The 20870-nt window shown below is 48.7% G+C and overlaps 2 protein-coding genes across 7 annotated transcripts in view; one reads left to right on the forward strand and one right to left on the reverse strand.

The window, feature by feature from the left end:
* The window catches only part of TRIM13 (tripartite motif containing 13), a 32396-nt gene extending 14662 nt beyond the window's left edge, over window positions 1-17734 (reverse strand). Inside the window, exon 1 of the mRNA XM_049099375.1 lies at window positions 17712-17734. Coding sequence (XP_048955332.1) covers window positions 17712-17727 — 16 coding nt within the window. The 5' untranslated portion in view covers window positions 17728-17734. The remainder of the gene's footprint in view (window positions 1-17711) is intronic.
* The window catches only part of LOC125753350 (uncharacterized), a 90108-nt gene extending 70539 nt beyond the window's left edge, over window positions 1-19569 (forward strand). Inside the window, exons 7-9 of one of the 6 annotated variants that reach the window (XM_049099385.1) lie at window positions 10736-10881; window positions 15324-15430; window positions 16272-19569. In XM_049099385.1, coding sequence (XP_048955342.1) covers window positions 10736-10881; window positions 15324-15430; window positions 16272-16325 — 307 coding nt within the window. In that variant the 3' untranslated portion in view covers window positions 16326-19569. Of the gene's footprint in view, window positions 1-240; window positions 2788-5885; window positions 10376-10735; window positions 10882-15323; window positions 15431-16271 lie in introns of those variants that run through there. The other 5 variants (XR_007404973.1, XR_007404957.1, XR_007404958.1 and 2 more) reach the window with 5 other exon arrangements.
* Window positions 19570-20870: the final 1301 nt, after the last annotated feature.

A 20870-nucleotide genomic window follows, 5' to 3' on the forward strand; every position in this document is an offset into this window, starting at 1 on the left:
CAGGACACCACTCCCCAGCAACCTGGTCGCCCCGGCCGTCCCAGCAGCTGCCAAGGTCGCAGCGCAAGCCCCAACATTCCCGAGACAGAGTTCCTTGCAATGCCAGGCCCCGGGGGGGCGAGGTGCAGTGAAAGCAGCAGAGGCCGTGGAATCCTTTCCGCACCCAGACTCTGGCCAGGCCACCTGCTAGTTGTTACTAGAAGTCACCTAACATCCCTAAGCCGCAGTGTTTTGTTCCAGAAATGGGAATCGTGATTTGCTGAATGATGATAATGAGCTGATACATAAAGCAACCAGCACTGCACCCGACCTGTAGCGATTAAGAAACCATGTCTACGGTTACGTGGAAGAAGAGAGCCGTGCCACTGGGCTTGCAGCTGCCCCGGCTTTGTGTACCTGCTGCCCAAGCGTGACAGGCTCAAACTGCCCATGCAGCAGAGGAGGCGAGGACCGTAATTTATGCTTTTCTATACCCAGCCGGGGTGACCTTTTGAAAAGATTATATCCTACCGCTCTCTACCCCCTTCCCTGTTATTAGGGAAGAGAGAGAAAAAGGGGGAAAAAATCACGCTCAACGAAAGGAAAACTTTGCAGGTTTCTTTCTTTTTTTTTTTTCTAAGCCTCTATAATTTCAGAGATAACGATTGAATATCCAAAATATTCCATTAAGACGGGAAAAAAAGTCTGTCTGCAAATCTACAATCATCACTAAAGATAGAAACTTACCTAAGGCCTGATGAGATTGAAGGTATTAGCCCCTTGGTTTGAAGAAAATTCCAGATTCCATATAGTTTAGTTGCACAGGGAAGTTCACGCATCAAATGGAGCAAATAGCAAAAATCAGTTGGCTTCTGAAGAGAATGAGAGACGCTACAGCAACAGTAAACTCGGCCTTTAGTTGTGCTGTTTCTGTAGTTGGAAAGAAGAATTGTTGAGAATAAAGCGAAATGTCAGAGGCAATTAAGATGATGGTGGCACGTGCTTATAATTGTATCCCCAGGATTGCGCTGGGCGCCGAGGGCCCTAATCAAGGGGTTTCCCGTGGGGTTGACGAGACCAGCCTTAAACACAGGAGGTAGACCTGTAACAGCACGTGGCGGGGGCTGTTCAAGGCTCAAGACAGGCCTGCAGGGAGGTGACAGAAACATCAGGCAAGTTCTCACAGGGGACGTGGGAAATGCAACATTTAAAGGTAATAGGATTCTGGGCACGCGGCTCGCCCAGCCAGTGGAGCCTGGGACTCTTGATCTCAAGGTTGTGAGTTCAAGCCCTACACTGGGTGTGGTGAAACCTACTTAAAAATAAGTAAATAAATAAGAAATAAAGACCGAAGGATTTGAAGATGAGAAAGAGGAGCCCTGGAAGTGAGGAACACAGCTCGGGGTTGGAATGAGCTTCGCTGACGCGGAGTCGGTGAAGAGCATGGCCTGGCTTGAAAATAAAGTTTGAGGCCAAAGCACGTAACGTGTGGGACGTCACAATAAAGAGTTGAACGTCATCCTGTAATGAAACGGAAACCAATGAATAATTATTTATGTGGCACTGATAAGAGGAAAGCAGAATTTTAGAAAGGTTGATCGGATTATAGGATCTAAGATTTAAGAGAGAAGAAATTTCCTTTATTTTGTTTTTTTTTATTTTTTTATTTCCTTTATTTTGATACCTCTGAGGTTTGTTGTTGAAAATCATAGATTTTTTTTAAATGCAATAATGTGTACAAAAGTACAGCATATATGGGTAAGTCTTCCTGAACCCTTTAATACCACATAATTGTTCATTAAGTTCTTGATTTGTAAATAAAGTACAATATAGAGAGAATTAATTATGTTTTTTCCTAAAATCCAATAAGAGAAAATTACATGTATATATGTATGTAGATTTATATGTCAATCATATATATAATTTTTTTAATCTTAACTACATTGTATGCCTAATTATTAATACACTGTTGGCTACATTTTAGAGTGTGCCTTACTAGAGCTTTAAAAATTGCTGCATGTATATATTCTGAAATGTACTCCTCTGTTTTGATATTTTAACAATGATTAATTATGTTCAATCGTGTTAACTAAATTTTGGGGAGATTTAATTCCCATACATGTAGAACTTTATTCTTGATGAAGAGTGGCTCTGTGCGGGCTTTGAGGGTTTTTAATTCAGGTAAAGTAATAGATATTGTGTATTTACAGTTGTTTCAGAGTAATTAAATTTGTAGAGACTTTATTCTGGGATCTTTCTATTGAGTTCATCAATCCTTATGTGCTCTGTTTTTATCTTGAAAAATGTCCATTTTGATGATAGAGTTGTATAATTTCAACTTAGAAGAGGACTTTCATCCTGTTCTATGGGGTATTTTTAGCAATATTTCTTCCCCAGATAGAGATGCCTCAGGGGTGGGGGTTCTGGAGTCTTCAGCAGGTGGATTCCTGTACCTTCAACACACTCCACGTTAGGTGGAGGCAGCAGCACATTTCCTAGAGCTTTGGTTCCGATGATCTGGATTTATCAGGTACCCGTCTTCACAGCATCGCACAAGGAATACGTGCTTCCTGCGGGTTTTGTTTTGTTTTAAAGATGTTATTTATTCATCCATGAGACAGAGAGAAGCAGAGACACAGGCCAAGGGAGAAGCAGGATCCATGTGGGGAGCCCAAGGTGGGACTCGATCCCGGGACCCTGGGGTCATGGCCTGAGCCCCCCAGACGCCCCTGCTTCATGGTGTTTGAAGGGAGCCTGCTCAAGTCTCTCTGCCATCAGAGCACGTGGTAATAAATGCCTTGTCCCAAATGTGCCTGTGTTCTGGTGACCATGTTTATCCCACCCTGCTGGGTGGCACTCCCGTGAGGCCAGGTCTGCAGGGCCCGTGCGGGTCCCACCCCGCCACACCTGCTCCTGGGCAACCAAGCCCACGAGTCGGTTACACAGCGTCAGCACAGGTTGTGTGTTCTTGTGGAGGTCACCGTGTGGGTTCCTCGGGCTCCTGATTTCCTAGCGCCACTCCCTGCATCCTCCGGAGAAGGCCTCCTTTCCCTGGAGCTTTGGCCAAGGTCACGCTGGCCCCTGGCTTCCCTTTGGCCAGCCCAGGCACACCCCCCAGCCCGTCCTCCGTCACCCGGCCTCCGCATGCCCGAGTACTTGGACCGCGCGCCCTTCGAGGCGCTCAGGACCTGTCACCCTTGGGTGATTCTCACGGTCCCCGTGAGGCAGGGATCACAAACTGATAGCCTGTCGTCAGACCATGGGGTTTTGTTCACTTATTTTTCGGAGATTCTGGTTTTGAGTACTCTCTGCCCCCAGCGCGGCCTGGAACTGGCCACCCTGCAGGGCGAGGGGCACGCTCCACTGCCAGCCAGGGCCCCTCACACCGTCTCCAGATGATGAAAGCTGTGTCCCTCGCAGCACCTCCATAGGGTGCACTGACATCTGGCTCCCCACAGCCCTTCCTCCCTGGGGGTGCTCGGGCCACTGCTGTGCCACCAGGCCTGGGCTCCGGCTGGCTTCAGGGTTCCTGCCCCGCGCTCTCCTCTCCCTGGTGCACCTGCACGTCCCCCCGCCCCCCGCCACGTCCATGTGCAGCACAGCTGACACATCCCAGGCTAGCTTTCCAAACTGGTCCAGGCGGGGGGCAGAGGTCCCTGAGTCCTCTCACCCCGTCCTGCGCTCCTTGCATCGCACACTATGCAGTCCCTTGTCGTGCACTGACTCACGTGATCACTTGATTATCGGGGTCGTCTCCATGCGACTATAAACCCTGTAAGAGCAGGGACGGTGTCTGTTGTGTACATGTGTGTGTCCACATTTCCTCGCCACTGCAATCCGAGCACCTAACCCGGTGCTTATCAATTTTTTTTATGAATGTTTTCAGGGAAGTAAGAATTCTCTCAAAGACTATTGAGGCATTTCAACCTTCTAGATATTAGCTGTCGAGACAAGCCGAAATGGTAATGTACTGAGTTCTATTCACTGAAAATAGAGATTTTAATACATTTGATCAAAATAACCGCTTTCCCCCTTCATTTGCAAAGCAATTTTTCAGACTCCTCCCTCCAGTTTACAAGATATGTCAACAATCTTCATTCTTTCACAGAATAGCTTGTCTCTGAAGATGAGATAACTTCTTGAATGGTTCAGAGAATTCCCATAAAAAAATTGAGAGCCTTCTTTTTATGCATAAAAGTTAAGCAATACACCATGAAAAAGACTTCGTGATATAACAAGAAAAATGTAAAACTGTTCCTGTTTAAAACACAATATAGTCATGATAGGACACAGCTAATAAAAAGATGGGTCACCTGAGTAGCTCAGTGGGTTAAATGCCTGCCTTCACCTTCGGCTCAGGTCACAATCCCAGAATCCTGGGATTGAGCCCGAGTAGGGCTCCCTGTTGGAGGTGGGGGGTGTCTGCTGCCCCTCTGCCTCTCCTCCTTGTGCACATATCTCTCATTCAGATTAATAATGAATAAAATCTTTTAAAAATAAAACAATTTGGGGGACCCTGGGTGGCTCAGCAGTTCAGCTTCTCCCTTGGGCTCAGGTCATGACCCCAGGGTCCTGGGATCGAGTCCCATATCGGGCTCCCTGCATGGAGTCTGCTTCTCCCTCTGCTTGTGTCTGTGCCTCTCTCTGTGTGTCTCATGAATAAATAAATTAAATATTTTTAAAAATTAATTTTTAAAAAAAGCCATATTTTTTGAAGAGGATAAAATTTGGAAATTTTCAGTCTTTATGTTTTATATTATTATAATTCTTTTTATATTTTTACATTGAGCATCTATTACTTTTGTAATGTATAAAAAAAGAGAAAAAATTGTTAAAGAAAATGGCACTCCATTAGAACAAACTTTTCCAACTGAATAACAAGGCAAAACACCTAGACAGAAAAACAGACCAAATACATGAGAAACAGGGCATTAAAAAAGGAAATACAAATGATCAATAAGCATAAAAAAATTCATTCTCAACGATAATCAAAGAAATACCAAGCAAATTCTTGAAATTTGCAGAGATTTAAAACATTATAGTGACCAGTAGGCCAGGAACGAGGGAGACAGGCCATCTTGTTTGCTACTGGAAACCAACATGGATACAACCTTTTAGAGGACAGTCTGTATAAAAACATTCAAAAATCACATATACTTAATTCAATTTCTAGGAATTTGTCCTAGGAAAATAATCATAAACACTGCAATTTATACATGGAGATTATTTGTTACACAGCTATGGAAGGGATTGGAAATTTTGTTATTATCCATCAAAAGGACATGAGTTAAGTGAATCCTGGTACATCCATACAGAACGATAATATGTAGCCATTTGTAAGTCATGTTTCAGAAGCCCATTTAACAACTCAAAAAATAGGGCAGCCTGGGTGCTCAGCGGTTTAGCGCTGCCTTTGGCCCCGGGCATAATCCTGGAGTCCCAGGATCGAGTCCACATCAGGCTCCCCACATGGAACCTGCTTCTCCCTCTGCCTGTGTCTCTGCCTCTCTCTCTCTCTCTCATGAATAATTAAATGAATTTATTCTCATGAATAAATAAATAAATAAAATCTTTTAAAAAACTCAAAAAATGCATATCTTTTATAGGTGAAGAAAAGCAAATTTCAAAAGGCATATATAGCATAATGCGGAGCATACGTGCGCCTATTAAAAAGTGATCACAATAGCAACAATTGTTATCCATAAATAGTATAAAGTGGGAAGGACTTTTATTTTGTCCTGACTCTTCACTAGATTTTTCAGAGTCTCTCTAATGGTTATATAATGCATCATCTTTATAGTCATAAAAAACAGTTCTTTTACAAGTTGCTGTCCTATGCTTTTGGGGAAAAAAATTGGCCGTTCCTTCAGCAGAGTTCCTATAAGCTCTAGCATGTCTCCTCCTAGATATATGCCCAAGAGAACTGGAAGCAAACGTACAAATAATAATATAACATGGATGTTCGTGGCAGCATTATGTGGAATAGCTGCACTCAAAAACAGAAATGACCCCAAATGCCATAAACCAATGATGGATACATAAGCAAACTGCGGCAGGCCTCTTCGATGGAATATTATGCAGCCATATAAAAGGTGATCCTGGAGCAGCCCGGGTGGCCCAGCGGTTCAGCGCCGCCTTCAGCCCAGGGCGTGACCCTGGGGTCCCGGGATCGAGTCCCACGTCGGGCTCCCTGCTTGGGGTCTGCTTCTCCCTCTGCCTGTGTCTCTGCTTCTCTCTCTGTATGTCTTTCACAAATAAATAAAATCTTTCAAAAAAATATCATATAAACTTAGCTGATGAGGCAGGGTCTGAGAGAATGGATTCTAAGGGAAGATTGAGCCTCCAATTGCCTTTGGTTAAGAAATCTTTTTTTTTTTTTTTAAGATTTTATTTACTTATTCATGAGAGACACAGAGAGGGAGGCCGAGACCCAGAGACACAGAGAGGGGACCGAGGTGGGACTCGATCCCGGGACCTGGGGTCACCGCCTGGGCCCAAGGCAGGTGCTCCACCGCTGGGCCCCACAAGGCTGCCCCCTTTTTAATATTTTTATGGAAAAATGGATTTACAAATGAAGGGGGTCACAGGGGTAAAGTGCTTTGGCCGAAGCCGTCCAACTCTGAGGAGCACCTGCGTGACCTCAACTTCTGCCCCGGGAGGGGCCCTGCTGCTGCCTTGGGGCGCGTGGACACGCCCCCCCCCCCCCACTTCTGACTGTGAAGAAACAACTTTGCCAAGGAAGCCGCCAGTTCCAATGCCGACGGAGGGCTCTCGACTCCCGTTTTCCCAGGAAGTGGGGTCGGGGCGCTGGGGTCGGGCCCTCTGGAACCCACCCCAAAGATCCACTTCCAGGGGAAGCACCCAAGTCCACAGAAGCCAGGTCCAGTCCAGTGGATCTGACCAACTCACGGGTGGAGATGACACGGGGGTTGGGGATGACTCATCACCGACATTGCCGCTCTGGGTGCCTCCCAGGGACACGGGGGACCCGGCCCCCCGAAAGAGCGTGGCCTGAAGCCTGCAAGCAGCGTCTCCTAACCCGTTGCTGCCCCGGGAAAGGTGAGTTACGGGTTAGCCTTTGCATTCATCACCCAAGGGTCTGCAGTTTTCCTTTTTTATCCTTTTTTTTTTTTTCTAAAAATGGAGCTTTTTTTTGCATTTATTTTTTGATTCCAAAAGCCCCCACTGAAGCCTTCTCTCACATGTGCCCCCCCAAGTGCTGCTCCAGGGACCTTTGGTCAGTTCCCCAACCCCAGGCCCTGCAGGCACCGCCTCGTCTCCGTCCTTCCAGGCATTTCCCCAGGACGCCCCCTCCTTGCTCCGCTGCCGCCTCTCCCAGTACAGCTTCGGTGCGACTGGGCCCTGAGACTGGGTGCCCCCCACCGGAGCCCCGGCAGGTGCCTCCCCGGCCTGCCCTCCAGGTGTCGGCCTTCGCGGAGCTGAGGTTGCGGTGCACCGGCCGCCCACCGAGCAGCAGAGCGTGGGCCCGGGAGCAGGGGAGGCGGGGGGAGGGCAGGCAGCTGGGCGACGGACACGGGGACCCACCGCTCACCCCAGCGGACTGAGGAAGACTCCCTGGGGACCTCACGTTGGGGCAGGGGTGAGCAGGGCAGGGCAGCAGCGGGGACAAGCTGGGCGGGGACGGCAAGGACCAAGGCCCTGGGGCAGGGACCCCCTCGGGGTGCCGCAGGAACAGCCGTCCCCTCCCCACTGACACTGGGGCCACGGCCCCCCCTCCTGCTGACACCCAGGCCCAGGGCCCCTCTCCCTGCTGACACCCAGGCCCAGGGCCCCCCCTCCCTGCTGACACCTGGGTTCCAGGGCCCCCCACCCTGCTGACACCCAGGGCCAGGGCCCCCCCTCCCTGCTGACACCCGGGGCTAGGGCCCCCCCCCTGCTGACACCCAGGTGACACTCTGGAACACCTGGGGGGCTCAGTGGTAGAGCGCGCCTCCCTTCGACCCAGGGAGTGACCCGGGGGTCACGGGATCGAGTCCCACGTTGGGCTCCCCACATGGAGCCTGCTTCTCCCTCCACCTGGGTCTCTGCCTCTCTCTCTCTCTCTCTCGAATAAATAAATAAAATCTTAAAAAGATAAAAATAAAAAGACCACGCTGGGGAACATAGAGACTTCCAGTGCATGGAGGCCGCGGCAGAGGGAGCGCCGGTTGGGTGGAGGCAGCCCCGCTCCCGGGAGCCCCCCACAACCTACAGAGACCCGCGAACCGCTCTGCCGTCGGCCTGCACCAATGTGACGCTGCGTCGACTGTGCTCAAATAAAAGCATTTTTAAAAATAAATAAATAAAACTAAGAGACCCACGGTGGTTGCTGTGTGCGGGGATAAGGTCCTGGGGTGAGAGTGGCGTGGGGGGCAGCTGAAGGCCAATGGCCCAAGCAGGCCGGTCGCCGGGGCCTTGGGGGCGAGAAGGGCGGGGATGGGGATGTGGCTTGGAGGTGTCAGAGGTGTTAGGGGCAGATGGGCCCCGCCGTGACTTGGAGGAGGGATCGGGGACAAAGAGGAGTTTGGTCTTAGGGCCTCCGACGCTTCAGCCATCTCAACCTTGTCCCCCAACCGCGAAGGGGGACGGGAGGGGCATCTCCCTCCTGGGGTTGTTGCAGGAGGGGCCACCGGGGCTCACACAGGCCTGGGCACAGAGTACAGCCTGTTAGCACCCCGACGACGACTGTGGGTCCCCGCTTCTTGGGGAACAGGGTCATACAAACAGCTGCCCCAGAGCCTTGCCCCCCAGAGAGCACCCCCCCCCACAGGACAGCCCTTCACTGTCCTCGCCCTTAGTGTTGGATCCTCGCACCCGCGGCGGCTACAGGAGGACCCCTCAGGTCACAGGAAGCCCGAGGCCCCCAAGTGCCTTGGCCCATCCCAGGCTGGAGGAGGAACTCGGAGCTCAAATGACACACGTCGCGGTTAACCTCCGAGGGACAATCACCCACCACCAGGAAGGACAGATACCACCGTGTGCCTCCACATGGACGGACTGGAGGGGGGATGCCGAGTGAGGTGGGTCAGTCGGAGGAGGCCTCACCCATACGGGGACCCTAGTAACTGGTGGGAGGGACCAGCGGGGAAAGGAGGGGAGCTGAGTGGGGAACATCAGGGACGGAGACAGACCACGGGAGACTCCTGACTCTGGGAAACGAACAGGATAGTGGAAGGGGAGGTGCGCGGGGGACGGGGTGCCTGGGTGACGGCACCGAGGGGGGCGCTGGACGGGATGAGCACTGGGTTACATGTTGTAAATCGAACTCCAATAAAAAGTATACATATGTAAAAATAATAGATAAACGTTGATCCAGATGTAAGAGGAGCACATCTGAAATAACAAGGATCTTGGAAAACAGGTCCTTGCTGCGCGGGGATCCTCCAGCTGCACAGTCCCCAGAAGGCCGCTCTCGGCAGGGGCAGCGCGGCCCTCGCCTCCCCCCGGAAGCGCTCACAGCAGCCGGCCTCTGCTGCCATCAGCCGCCCCTCAGGTGGGTCACCTGCCTCCGCAGGTGCTTCCGTGGGGTGAACCCGTCTCTCCTTCCGAAACTTCCTGATGGCAGCCTCCAGGTAGCACGTGAACAGCTGCCGGTGGGGAGTGTAGAGGCCGCTCTGGGCCTGCAGGGCCTCTCCTGCTAGCATCTTCCAACTCGCCAGATCTCGGTGACCATCGCCAGATCTCTGCGACCACCACCAGATCTCCCCGACTACCGCCAGATCTCCGTGACCACTGCCAGATCTCCCCGACCATCGCCAGATCTCCCCAACTAATGCTACCCCACTCGGGCAAAGACCAGCCCCCAGGGAACCTGGGAGGCGGTAAGGAGCCCCTAAATCGGAGACCTCTGTCTCTCCTTGTCCCATAAACTCCTTCTTACAGGCTTTCCCTCCCTGGGAACCTGCACACAACCTTGAATTTGAACTGGAGCTGGAGCGATCCTCCCAGTGACCTCCAGACTCAGATGGCAGAGACCCTGGCTCCTGAAAGCAGGGTCGTGGGAGCAGCAGGCCCCCAGGGGCTCGTTAGAAACGCCGAATCACGGGCGGTATTCCATACCTTCCAAGCGGAATCTGAGTGTTCACAAGGTCCCCAGGTGACTCCCACTCAGCTGCAGGTTTGGGAAGCCCGAGGAGGCTCAGGCCCCCCTGCCTGCCCTTCCTGCTCTTCCTGAGGGCTCCAGAGAATTCTCAGTGAGCGTCCTGTAAACGGGACTCAAGCCTCAGCCTACTTCCCTGTCCTCACTTGTCTTTCTTTTTTTCCTAAGTGATCTGCACACCCAACATGGGGAACTCACACCCCAACGTCAAGAGGCACGTGCTCCACCTGTACCCAGCCAGCGGGAGGCCAGGCCCATCCTCACTTTCAAAGAATCCTGAGGGGGGGCTTCTGACATCCCTCTGCCCCCCCCCCCCCCACAGCCAGCGCCGCTCTGACGGGCCTAGGTCCCTTCTAGGAGCCCCCAACCCACTCCCTGGCCTCTGGGGTATTTCCTGAAGGGTGGCTTTCCCCAAGTGAGGCCTGTGAGACCAATCCAGGTGCTCCCCCTCTGCACTTCTTCTTTTCTATTTACCTGCCTAGAGTTGCCTTCACCTGTCCGGTGATAGCCCCGTAGAGCTGGGCCGACTGCCCAGCAGCCTGGTCTTGGGCAGGGACGGGAGCCGCCTCGGCCGGCCGAGCAGCCTTGCCCGAAGCCAGACCTCCCAGACCTCCCCCCGCCGCACAGTCGGACAATCCTGGTTCTTTTCCCTGCCAGGTACCCCCTACGCCCCCAACAGGAAAGCAGAGCACAGCGAAGGCTGCCTTCAGACGGGGACACTGAAGGAAGGAAGAGGACGCAGGCGGACAACCAGCCTTGGAGAAAGGGTCGAGGTTCCTGGGACCAGCCAGCAGGAGGGGCAGGTACATTTAAAATGCTCCAAGCACTTGATTCTTTGAAGGTTTCAGGATTTGAGTTTGGAGGGTTTTTTCCAAAGCTTTCCAAAAGGAGAAAAAAAAAGTTATAGAAAACTTCTGGGTCTTGGAAACCAGAGCCTCTTCTAGAGTGTTAAGGTAAGGCCTTGGGGCTCTTACTCCGGAGGTCAGGTTGATTAACCACACATCCTTTCTCACACCTTTATCATTTATCACACAATTGACACCACCCCCCCGCCGCCAACATATATTAAAAGCCAATTTCCAGTCTTTTAAAAAATACCCTGGGAATGTTATCCTTATATTATTAAAATAGCGTTTTAAATTTTTATATATTTTATGTAACAGGAAATGAGTATGGTACTTTTTTATGCCCCAAGAACGGTCCTAGGAGGTTTACAAAGATTAACTCATTGAATCTTTAATCTAATAAAATATGTACTGTGTTATCAACTACATTAATAGGTGAGGAAATTAAGTCACAAAGAGGTTCAGTCACTTGTTTCAGGTCACACAGCTAATAAATGACAGAACGAGAATTCAACCCCAGACAGTCTGGGTGGGTCACAGCCACATGCTGAATCCCCGGGCTTCACTGCCTCTTTAAAGGGCCTGGGTCAAAGCGGATTCACATGAACAGAAAGTGGATTGATGGTTGTGGGGCACCTGGCGTGAGGTGGAGAGCACAGGAAAACTTCCCTAGGGTGTAGGAACAGTCTATACCTTCACATGGTGGTTGCTTGGGAGGCTCTATTTGTCAAAATTCATCAAATTTAATGTGTGTGAATTTTATGGCCAATAAAACGAATGATCATGAAGAATATTAAAAAAAAAAAGTTATTCATTCAGGGCACCAGGCTGGCTTAGTCAGTGGCTTGTAACGCTTGATCTCAGTGTTGTGAGTTCAAGCCTCACATAGAGCGTAGAAATTACTTAAAAATAAAATCGTAAAAAGTAATAATAAATAAAAATCAAAATAAATATTTTTTAAAATTAAAAACAAAATGGGATGCTTGGCAGCTCAGTGGTCGAGCATCTGCCTTCAGCTCAGCATGTGATCCCGGTTCCAGGATCGAGTCCCACCTCGGGGTCACCGCAAGGAGCCTGTTTCTCTCTCTGCCTGTGTCTCTGCCTCTCTCTCTGTGTCTCATGAATAAATAAAACCTTTAAAAATAAAAAAAAAATTTTTTTTGAAGATAAGGGCCTGGGTAAGTATGTGTGTTTATTTCCATTCATATTTTCAATTCAATTTCAATGTTATTTCTGTATAAATATATATTTTATGTATTATATATTCTTACATATTATATATCATATTTCACACGTGCATGATGTACATATGTAAATATATATGAGCGAGAGTGTTTAGGGGAGACAGAGGATTCTAGATGCAGTTTTTCCACATGGTCACCCTTCCACACCTAAACACACCTAAAAGCCACTTTTGAGAAACATGTGCTGCTTGGGGAGCAGGACCCCCCGGAGCCCCACAACCCGGATTGCCCCCGCTTTCCTCGCCTGAGCCGGCAGCAGGGAAGGGGGGGACCAGTGGGCCCGGTGGGAGTGAGGCTGCCCCGTCTCAGGTCCCTGCCCTCTGCGGGGGCCGGCTCCCCTTCCCTCTGCAGGGTTGATGCCCCAGAGGTCGGAGGTCGGGGTGTCCCCGGGCTGCTGTCCCCGCGCCGGGCCTGAGCGCTCTGGGTGCCGTTGCCACCAGACGCCGCCTCACCTGGAGGGGTCAGGGCAGCCCCGCAGAGACCAGGGCGCCTCTGCCGGCCCTGGGGGTGCTGCAGCCGGGGCGCCCTCCAGGCCCGGGGCGGCCTCCCGTCCTGCACCCCACTGTCCTACTGTCCTGATGTCTTGCTGTCCCGCTGTCCTGCTGTCCTGCTGTCCTGCTATTCCACTGTCCTACCGTCCCACTGTCCTGCCAACCTGCAGTCCTGAATCCTGCTGCCCTGCTGTCCTAATGTCCTGCTGTCCCACTGCCCTGCTGTCCCGCTGTCCTGCCATCCTGCTGTCCTGCTGTCCTGCTGCCCTAGGGTCCCCCGCAAGCAGCCTGTACCAAGCACACAGCCTGAGTAAGGCACCAGTGAGCTTGGGGTGGTGATGAGAGACCAAGTGTCGCAGCCTTCCAGGGCCTCGCCGTGACCGGGGACGCCCCACATCTGGGGGTTACGATGTGAGCTGACAGGTGCGGCGCTGGAACCCGACCACGTGAACCCCACGTTTGCAACTGCAAGTGGCAACCTAGGGCCCAAGCCACGCAGCACAGCACGATGGCCCTTTTATTAGGGAAGGAGGACCAGGACTCATGCTAGAATTTTCTCTGTGCACCGAGATGAACGACCTGCATGGGAGCCATGGGGCCAGCCTGTCTCCCCGAGAGACCCAGGCCGCTGGGAGTAGAACTGAGAGCCCCAGGGCGGTGCGCGAGCGGGCAAGGAGGCCAGGCCTCGCAGAGAGGGAGCGGAGGCTGGCACAGGAGGCTGGCACCGGCCTCGGGACGGAGCGCGCACTTGGTATTAAATGAGTAAGTGACGTGTGCACTCAAAGACGCAACCTGGGGCGCGGGGGGGTGGGGAGGCTCAGCGTCTGCCTTCGGCCCGGCTGTGACCCCGGGGTCCCGGGATCGAGCCCGCCTCAGGCGCCGCAGGGGCCTGCTGCTCCCTGGGCCTGGGTCTCTGCCCCTCTCTGGGTCTCAGGAATAAATAAATACGATCTAAAATACATATATACACGCAACCAAGATCTCTGACACTTTTAGAACAAGAGTCTGGTTTATCCTCCAAGTAGATTTTGTTGGATTTTATTTTTTATTCATTGTTGTTATTATTATTTTAAGATTTTATCTACTTTTCTGGCCCCGGGGAGAGGAAGGGTGGGGGCAGAGAGCAGCACCAAGTGGGGGGCGCCGGCCCGGGGCTGCCCCCACCCGCCTGGCCGGGCCCCTGGACGCCGCAGCTGGGAGGCACCTGACGGCCGCAGGAAGGCACCCGGGGGAGACACGCAGGCCACCCGAAGCTGGGGGTGGAAGTGAGCCCCCCGCCTCGGCAGCTCGGCCTCGCGGGGTGCGGGGGTACAGGGGAGGCCATGAGCCCCCCAGGGCACGTGGCCCCCCGCCACTCGCTGTTTGACCACATGTTGTGAGCCGATGAGGCAACGAAGATCCTTAGATGGGCTGGTTCCTGCCGGGGACCCCCCAGCTCCTGCAGTGTTACCTGTTACCTGTTACCAAACAGCAGCAGCAGAACAGCACCCCCCGCCTCCACTTTTATTCCATCAGCAAAGGCCAAGGGAGAGAAGCTGCAGAACCACCTGGTGGGTCGCCGCAAGGACCCACTGCCTCTGTCGCGCAGGGGCCGGGACAGCTTATAGTCACACGGCTTCACCCAAGGGAGCAGGTCCCCGAGCGCGGCCACCACTGGGCGCTTCACCTGCTGCAGGAGTAGCGGTGGCCACGGTGGGTCTGGGTGATGAGAACGCGTAACCCGTAGTTGCGTAAACATACACTCTCCCCCTGCACGATGAAGAGCTCTGATCATTATTCTATTATTTTTAAAAGAGTTTATTTACTTATTTGGGACAAAGCGAGTGAGAGCACAAGGGGGGCCGAGCGGGGAGCCAGCTGTGGGGCTGGACCCCAGGACCGGATCACGACCTGAGCTGGAGGCCCCCGGGGCCCCTCTATCATGATTCTTTATGATTATTAAAGTATCAGTTTGGCCTTTAACCAGAATGTCCCCGAGGTTCTGGTAAGTTTGGGACAAGTGCAGGGCCCATGCTGTGTCCCCGGATGGGATCTTTGTCCAGTTTGTTCGTTGGTTGACACCCTCCTTTGTCCCTCAAGAGACTTCACGTTGCCCGGGGCCTTTCACGTCAGAGGTGCCAAATTGCACTGAGCCACATGCTGCTAGGCTGTGTACGTACGTGTGTAAAAGACGTGTTGATCGGGATCCCTTGGTGGCACAGCGGTTTAGCGCCTGCCTTTGGCCCAGGGCGCGATCCTGGAGACCCAGGATCGAATCCCACATCGGGCTTCCGGTGCATGGAGCCTGCTTCTCCCTCTGCCTGTGTCTCTGCCTCTCTCTCTCTGTGTGACTATCATAAAAATAAAATAAAATAAAATAAAATAATTAAAAAAAAAAAAAGACAGTGTTGATCACAGCAGTCATAATATTAGACGGATTTATTTGGGTAACACCGAATTCCAAAACTGATGGTAACTGAAGCGAGTTATACACACACATGTGCGTGTGCTCGTTTTTTTTTTTTTTTTTTTTTTTTTTTTTTTTTTTTTACGCTGTAGCTTTTCAGAGCAGTAACAGAAGAAAAAGGCAGAGAAGACGAGGCCGAGCCGGGGTAGGTCCTATGCAGGGGGTTCTTCGGGGTCCCTATCAGAGAAATGGATCTCCATCTGCTCATGATTTTCCCAGTGACCGCAACGGAACAGAGATGTGAGGATGACCCGAGGTTCAGTCCCCTCCGCGGAGTCCTTGCAGACGCCTGTCATCGGGCTCCTTCTGGTTTGAAAGGAAAAGAGGTAGGTCCCTACTCTCTGGGGAGCTAACCCTCCGCTAAAACAGTCCAACCACACGCAGCGGTGAGCTCTATCCCAGGGCAGAGGTACCCAACACATTCGGTAAATAAAACACGATTTATTTAACCCGGGAAGGATTTCGTGGGAGAATAATAAAATCAGGAATGCTACAGTCATTTTGTGAGTCATCCAGGCATAATCACCAACCAATAAAAATAAAACATCCGTAACGCCCTCGGTTGCCATTACATGCTGGTTTTCAAGGCATTGTTCTGCTGTTTGCCTGCGTTCAAGCAACGTCTCTAAAACCAATACACTGCGTCTGTCCATATGTACTGGGTGGAAATCGTTAGGATTATGGGGTTTTACGTGCAACCACGTTGTCCAGGTCCCAGCTCGGAGTGCACAGTGAGCATGAGCCACAGGCGCATCACTGTGGCCCAAGGGCCCTGGATTGACGGAGTCTTACCCCAGGGAGCCTGACACAACACAGCTAAGGGCAGGGAAACAAAAGGTAACGTCTCAGTTGGTAATAACGGGCCTCGTGTGAGGTCAGAGGGCAAGTAAAGTCAACGAAGGCTGAAGAGTGGCGGTTAGAACCCAGAAGCTGAGAGAAAGGCTTTGGGAGCTGTGAGTCCCCTCGAACCTCCGCAAGCTAAGGCTAGGCCTGATAACGTGGGCCCAGATATTCCTCATCCTCCTTGCTGGGTCATTATATCACCAGCTTCATTTACGCTGAGAAATTAATGGCCACGGGAGATGATGATGATGATGGTGATGATGATGATGATGATGATGATGACAATGTTGGGATGACCGCTGTCTTTCTCTCCCTGACTTCCAGAGGTGTGAGGTAATTATAAGCTACTTTACGTGTTTGCTTGGGCAACCACTGTAACAGGGACCAGAAACGCTCAGATACTATGTGCGCCCTGCAGACCTGCGTGGGAATCAGAAGCCAGCCCGGCCACGGGAATCCAAAGAGTAAAGTCACGGTGGTATAAGGCTGTGGTAGCTGAGGTGACCTTCTGACTGTGGGGAGTCCCTCGCCCCCCTACAGCACCCACACGAGGTCCAGATCTGCCACTGGGAACAGAAATGACGCCAGCCAGTCCTATGAGATCCAAAGCTGTGAGAAAGGAAGACTCAAGGCGGCCAGACGTTGTGTCTACAGCCTAGGGAATGCAGGCGATTTTGCACTTGGTTTTTTGTAAATTGGAGATTGTTTTTTCGAATATAAAACATTCTTCATAGGCCCCTCCCTGCAAAAAAACCTCCTAGGCCCTTGGCATGCCCCCTATAGTATTCCATGATAAAATGGTCCTGACGGCGTAGCCTTAGCCAGAGATGCAGGAACCAGCATTCCCGGCAGAATTAAGGGACGACAGGCCCCGGTTCCTGGGAGTAAGCCAGGAATGGAAGCCAGGGATGGAGACAACACTGCACCCCTCACACCCACCCTTCACACCTGCTTCATAGCAGGCCAAGAAAAATGTTTGAAAATGAACGAGCAGATTACCAGGTGAGCCAGAAAGTCAAAGTAGGAAGATGATAAGGTAACTAGTTTTAAGTACAAAAAACCACAAGAGATCAGAATCCAGGAAATTAGATGAAGTCGAAGACACTGCAGCACCTGGTGATCAGAATACAGATCTAATCGTAGTGGTGACCTCTTCTGCATTTCCTGCTGAATCAGGGTGGTGGTGAGTGTCTTGGTAGCTTTTCAAGCATTTTATGATGCAAATGTATAAACACACAGCGAGATCGAGAGAATCTTGTGAATGCTGTACACGCCTACCACCTGGATTCGACCATTAACGTCTTACATTTTACTTAGTTTATCACATGTGTATTCATTCCTCTATCCGATCCCCTGTCTTACTCTTCGTGCCTTCCAAAGTCCGCGGCAGACATCTCCGCTGACTGTCAACATGCGTATCATTAACTAGAATTAAAGATCTGTTGTTTTTTTAGAAACTTGAAGCGAAATTTATACACAATCAAATGCAAAATCTTACCAGTAAATCCCCGGTTTCAACAAATACCCACACCTGTGTACCCCAAAGTACTCACGTGTATCCCCGACCTCCGTCCTGGAGGTTGGCCCGACTCTCCCTGCCAGAGTCCGGACTGTCCTGCACATTTCTAGTACCCAGGCAAGTTAAATTCTTAAAACTAAGAAGCCCAACCAAGTCTTAGGTCCTCTCAGGATTGTGTACTGAAAACCATTCAAAAGCTTTCCTATTATATATCTTATAATATTAAATGAAATAATCTATATTACCAGAGTTGATATCCATTTATCTAGCATTTTTGCCGTGCAACATTTTAGATGTGGCTTCTGGCATCGGAATATGGAACTTTAGTCACGTTTGTGTCATATCTGGACATTATGATGTCATTAAAATACTCCATTAAAAGACTGTTTAAAAACTTTGATTACAGAAATTTTCAATTACATACAAAAGTAAAGGAAATATAATAATGAGTCTCCGCGGATTTATCCCCCGCCCCAACAATTATGTTCTTCCTAATAAAGCACATTCAAATTCACCCATGTTGTTGCACCAATTAATGGTTTGTTCCTTTTTATTACTGAGTAGTGTTCCATTTTATAGATTTTCCATAGTCTGGTTATTCATTTACACCTTGATTCCTTGTTTTGAGGTAAATACAAATAAATATTCACCTACACATTTTTCTGTGAATGTATATTTTAATTGGATAAATACTTAGGGGTGAGATTGATGCTGGGTCATGTGATAAATGTATATTTAACTGTATGAGAAATGGCTAAATTTTTATCTAAAGTGACTACCATTTTGCATTTTCAGCAGCGGAGAAGGAGACTTCCTGTTGCTGTTCATCACGGCCAACATTTTGTATCCAGCTCTTTATTTTAGCCGTTCTAAGAGGTGTGTAGCAGTGCCCCATTGTGGCTTTCATTTACGGCTCCCTAGTGACCAAAGATGTCGAACACCTTCCCATATATTTATTTGCCATTTATATGTCTTCTTGGGGAAGTTTCTTTTCAGATATTTTGCCCATTTTAAATTGGGTTATTTGTCTTATTATTGTTGAAGTTTAAGAGTTCTTTATATATTCTAAACAAAATTACCCTATGATCCAGTAATCCCACTACTGACTATTTACCCAAAGAATACAAAAACACTAATTTGAAAAGCTACACACACCCCTATGTTTATTGAAGCATTATTTTACAATAACCAAAATAGAGAAGGAACCCAAGAGTCCATCGACAGATGAATGGATAAAGAAGATGTGGTTTATATATACAATGGAATATTACCCAGCCGTAAAAAAGGAATGAAATCTTGCCAGGTGCAACAACATGGATGTCTCCAGAGAGTAGAAAGCTAAGTGAAATAATTCAGAGAAGACTAATACCATATGATTTTACTCATATGTAGAAGTTAGGAAACAAAACAAATGAAAAAAGAGACAAACCGAAAAACAGACTGAAATATAGAGAGCAATCTGATTGCCAGAGGGGAGGTAGGTGGAAGACGGGTGAGAGGCGAAGGGGAGTAAGGGTACCCTGATGACGATGAGCACTGAGTAATGTAGAGAATTACTGAATCACTACATTGTATGCCTGAAACTAGAATAACACTGTGTATTAACTATACTGGGATTAAAATTTAAACAAATTACAGCGGGGTGCCTGGCTGGCTCAGTAGGTAGAGCACACAACTGTTGATCTCAGGGTTGTGAGTTCAAGCCCCATGTTGTACTACAGCCTACTTAAAAAGAAAATTACAGTTAAAAAAAGAGTTCTTTATCCTAAATACGAGTTCTATATATATATATATATTTTTTTTTTTTTTTAAGATTTATTTTCTTTATTTGAGAGAGAGAGAGCAGTTGCATAGGTGGGCGGGGGGAGGGAGCAGAGGGAAAGAGAGAGGGAGAGAAACTCAAGCAGCCCACTGAGCGAGGAGCCCAGCCTAGGGCTCAGCCTTACCACCCTGAGATTATGACCCTAAGTGAAACCCAAAGTCAGATGCTCAACCAACTGAGCCACCCCTAAGTCCCTGAATACAGGTTCTTTTTCGGGTATGTGATCTGCAAATATCTTGTCCCCATTTTCAGCATATTTCATTTTCTTAAGAGATTATTTTGCAGAGAAGTGTTTAATTTTAATAAAATTCAGTTTCTCAACTTTTTGTTTTATGGGTTGTGCTTTTCGTGGCATATCTAAGAATGGATCACCAAATCCAAGATTTCCAATGGTTTTTTTTTCTTTCTAGAAGTCTTATAGTTTTACTTTTATATTTTAGGCCTATTAAGCTAATTTTTGTATGAGGTACGAGTTCTGTGCCTAGGTTGCCTTTTTGCACATGGATGAATGATTATTCGAGCACCATTTGTTGAAAACTCTATCTTTTTTATTGAATTACCTTTGTAACTTCATCAAAAAAAATTGACTGCAATTTTGTAGGTCTGTTTTGGCCTCTCTATTCTGATCAGTTGATAAACTGATACATACATCTATCTTTTTTAGCACTACACACTGTCTTGATTATTATAGCTTTACGCAAGTCTTGACATTGGGTTGTGTAAACCCTTTTTCTTCTTTTTTGTTATTTTTTAAAAATTTGACTCTTCTAGTTTCATAACCTTTTTCATATAAATGTTGAATTCACTTGTCAATATCTAAAAATATGTCTGTTGAGATGTTTCTTGGAATTGTGCTCAGTATGTAAATCAGATGGGGAGAATTGGCATCTTAACAATATTGTCTTCCAACCCATACACACAACATATCTCTCCATTTGCTCAGATCATCTTTGCTTTATTTCATCAATGTTTTGTAGTTTTCAGGATACAGATCCTGCACATGTATCGTAGATTATAAGCTTTTTTATTTCGGGAGGTACTATTTGAAATATCTTTTAAATTTCAACTTTCAAAAAATATGTAATAAATAAGTAAACAATTTTCAAATCTCAGTTTTTCCTAACTACTATAAATCTTTGTGGGAAGTTTCCTTGTGTGGAAATAAGTTTTCAGTTCATTTGGGTAAACACCAAGGAGTGCAATCGCTAGATCATATGCTAAGAATATGTTTAGTTTTGTAAAACTCTGCCGAACTGTGTTTCAAAGTGACTTTACCAAAAACAAAACCAAAACAAAGTGACTTTACCATTTGCATTTGCACCAGCAATGAATGACAGTTCCTGTTGCTCACTAGAATTTGTTGTCATCAGTTTTAGATTTTGGCCATTCTAATAGGTGTGTAGTGATATCTCACTATTGTGTTAATTAGCATTTCCCTGATGACATATAATGTGAAGCATCTTCCCATATGCTTACTTGCCATCTGTCTTTCTTCTTTGAAGAGATGTCTATTAGAGTCTTTGGCTCACTTTTATTTTCTTTAATCAGTTTATTTTTTATATTATGTGAAATTTTTAAAATT

Source organism: Canis lupus, chromosome 22 (assembly GCF_003254725.2).
Source record: "Canis lupus dingo isolate Sandy chromosome 22, ASM325472v2, whole genome shotgun sequence".
In the NCBI taxonomy this organism is placed as follows: Eukaryota; Metazoa; Chordata; class Mammalia; order Carnivora; family Canidae; genus Canis; species Canis lupus.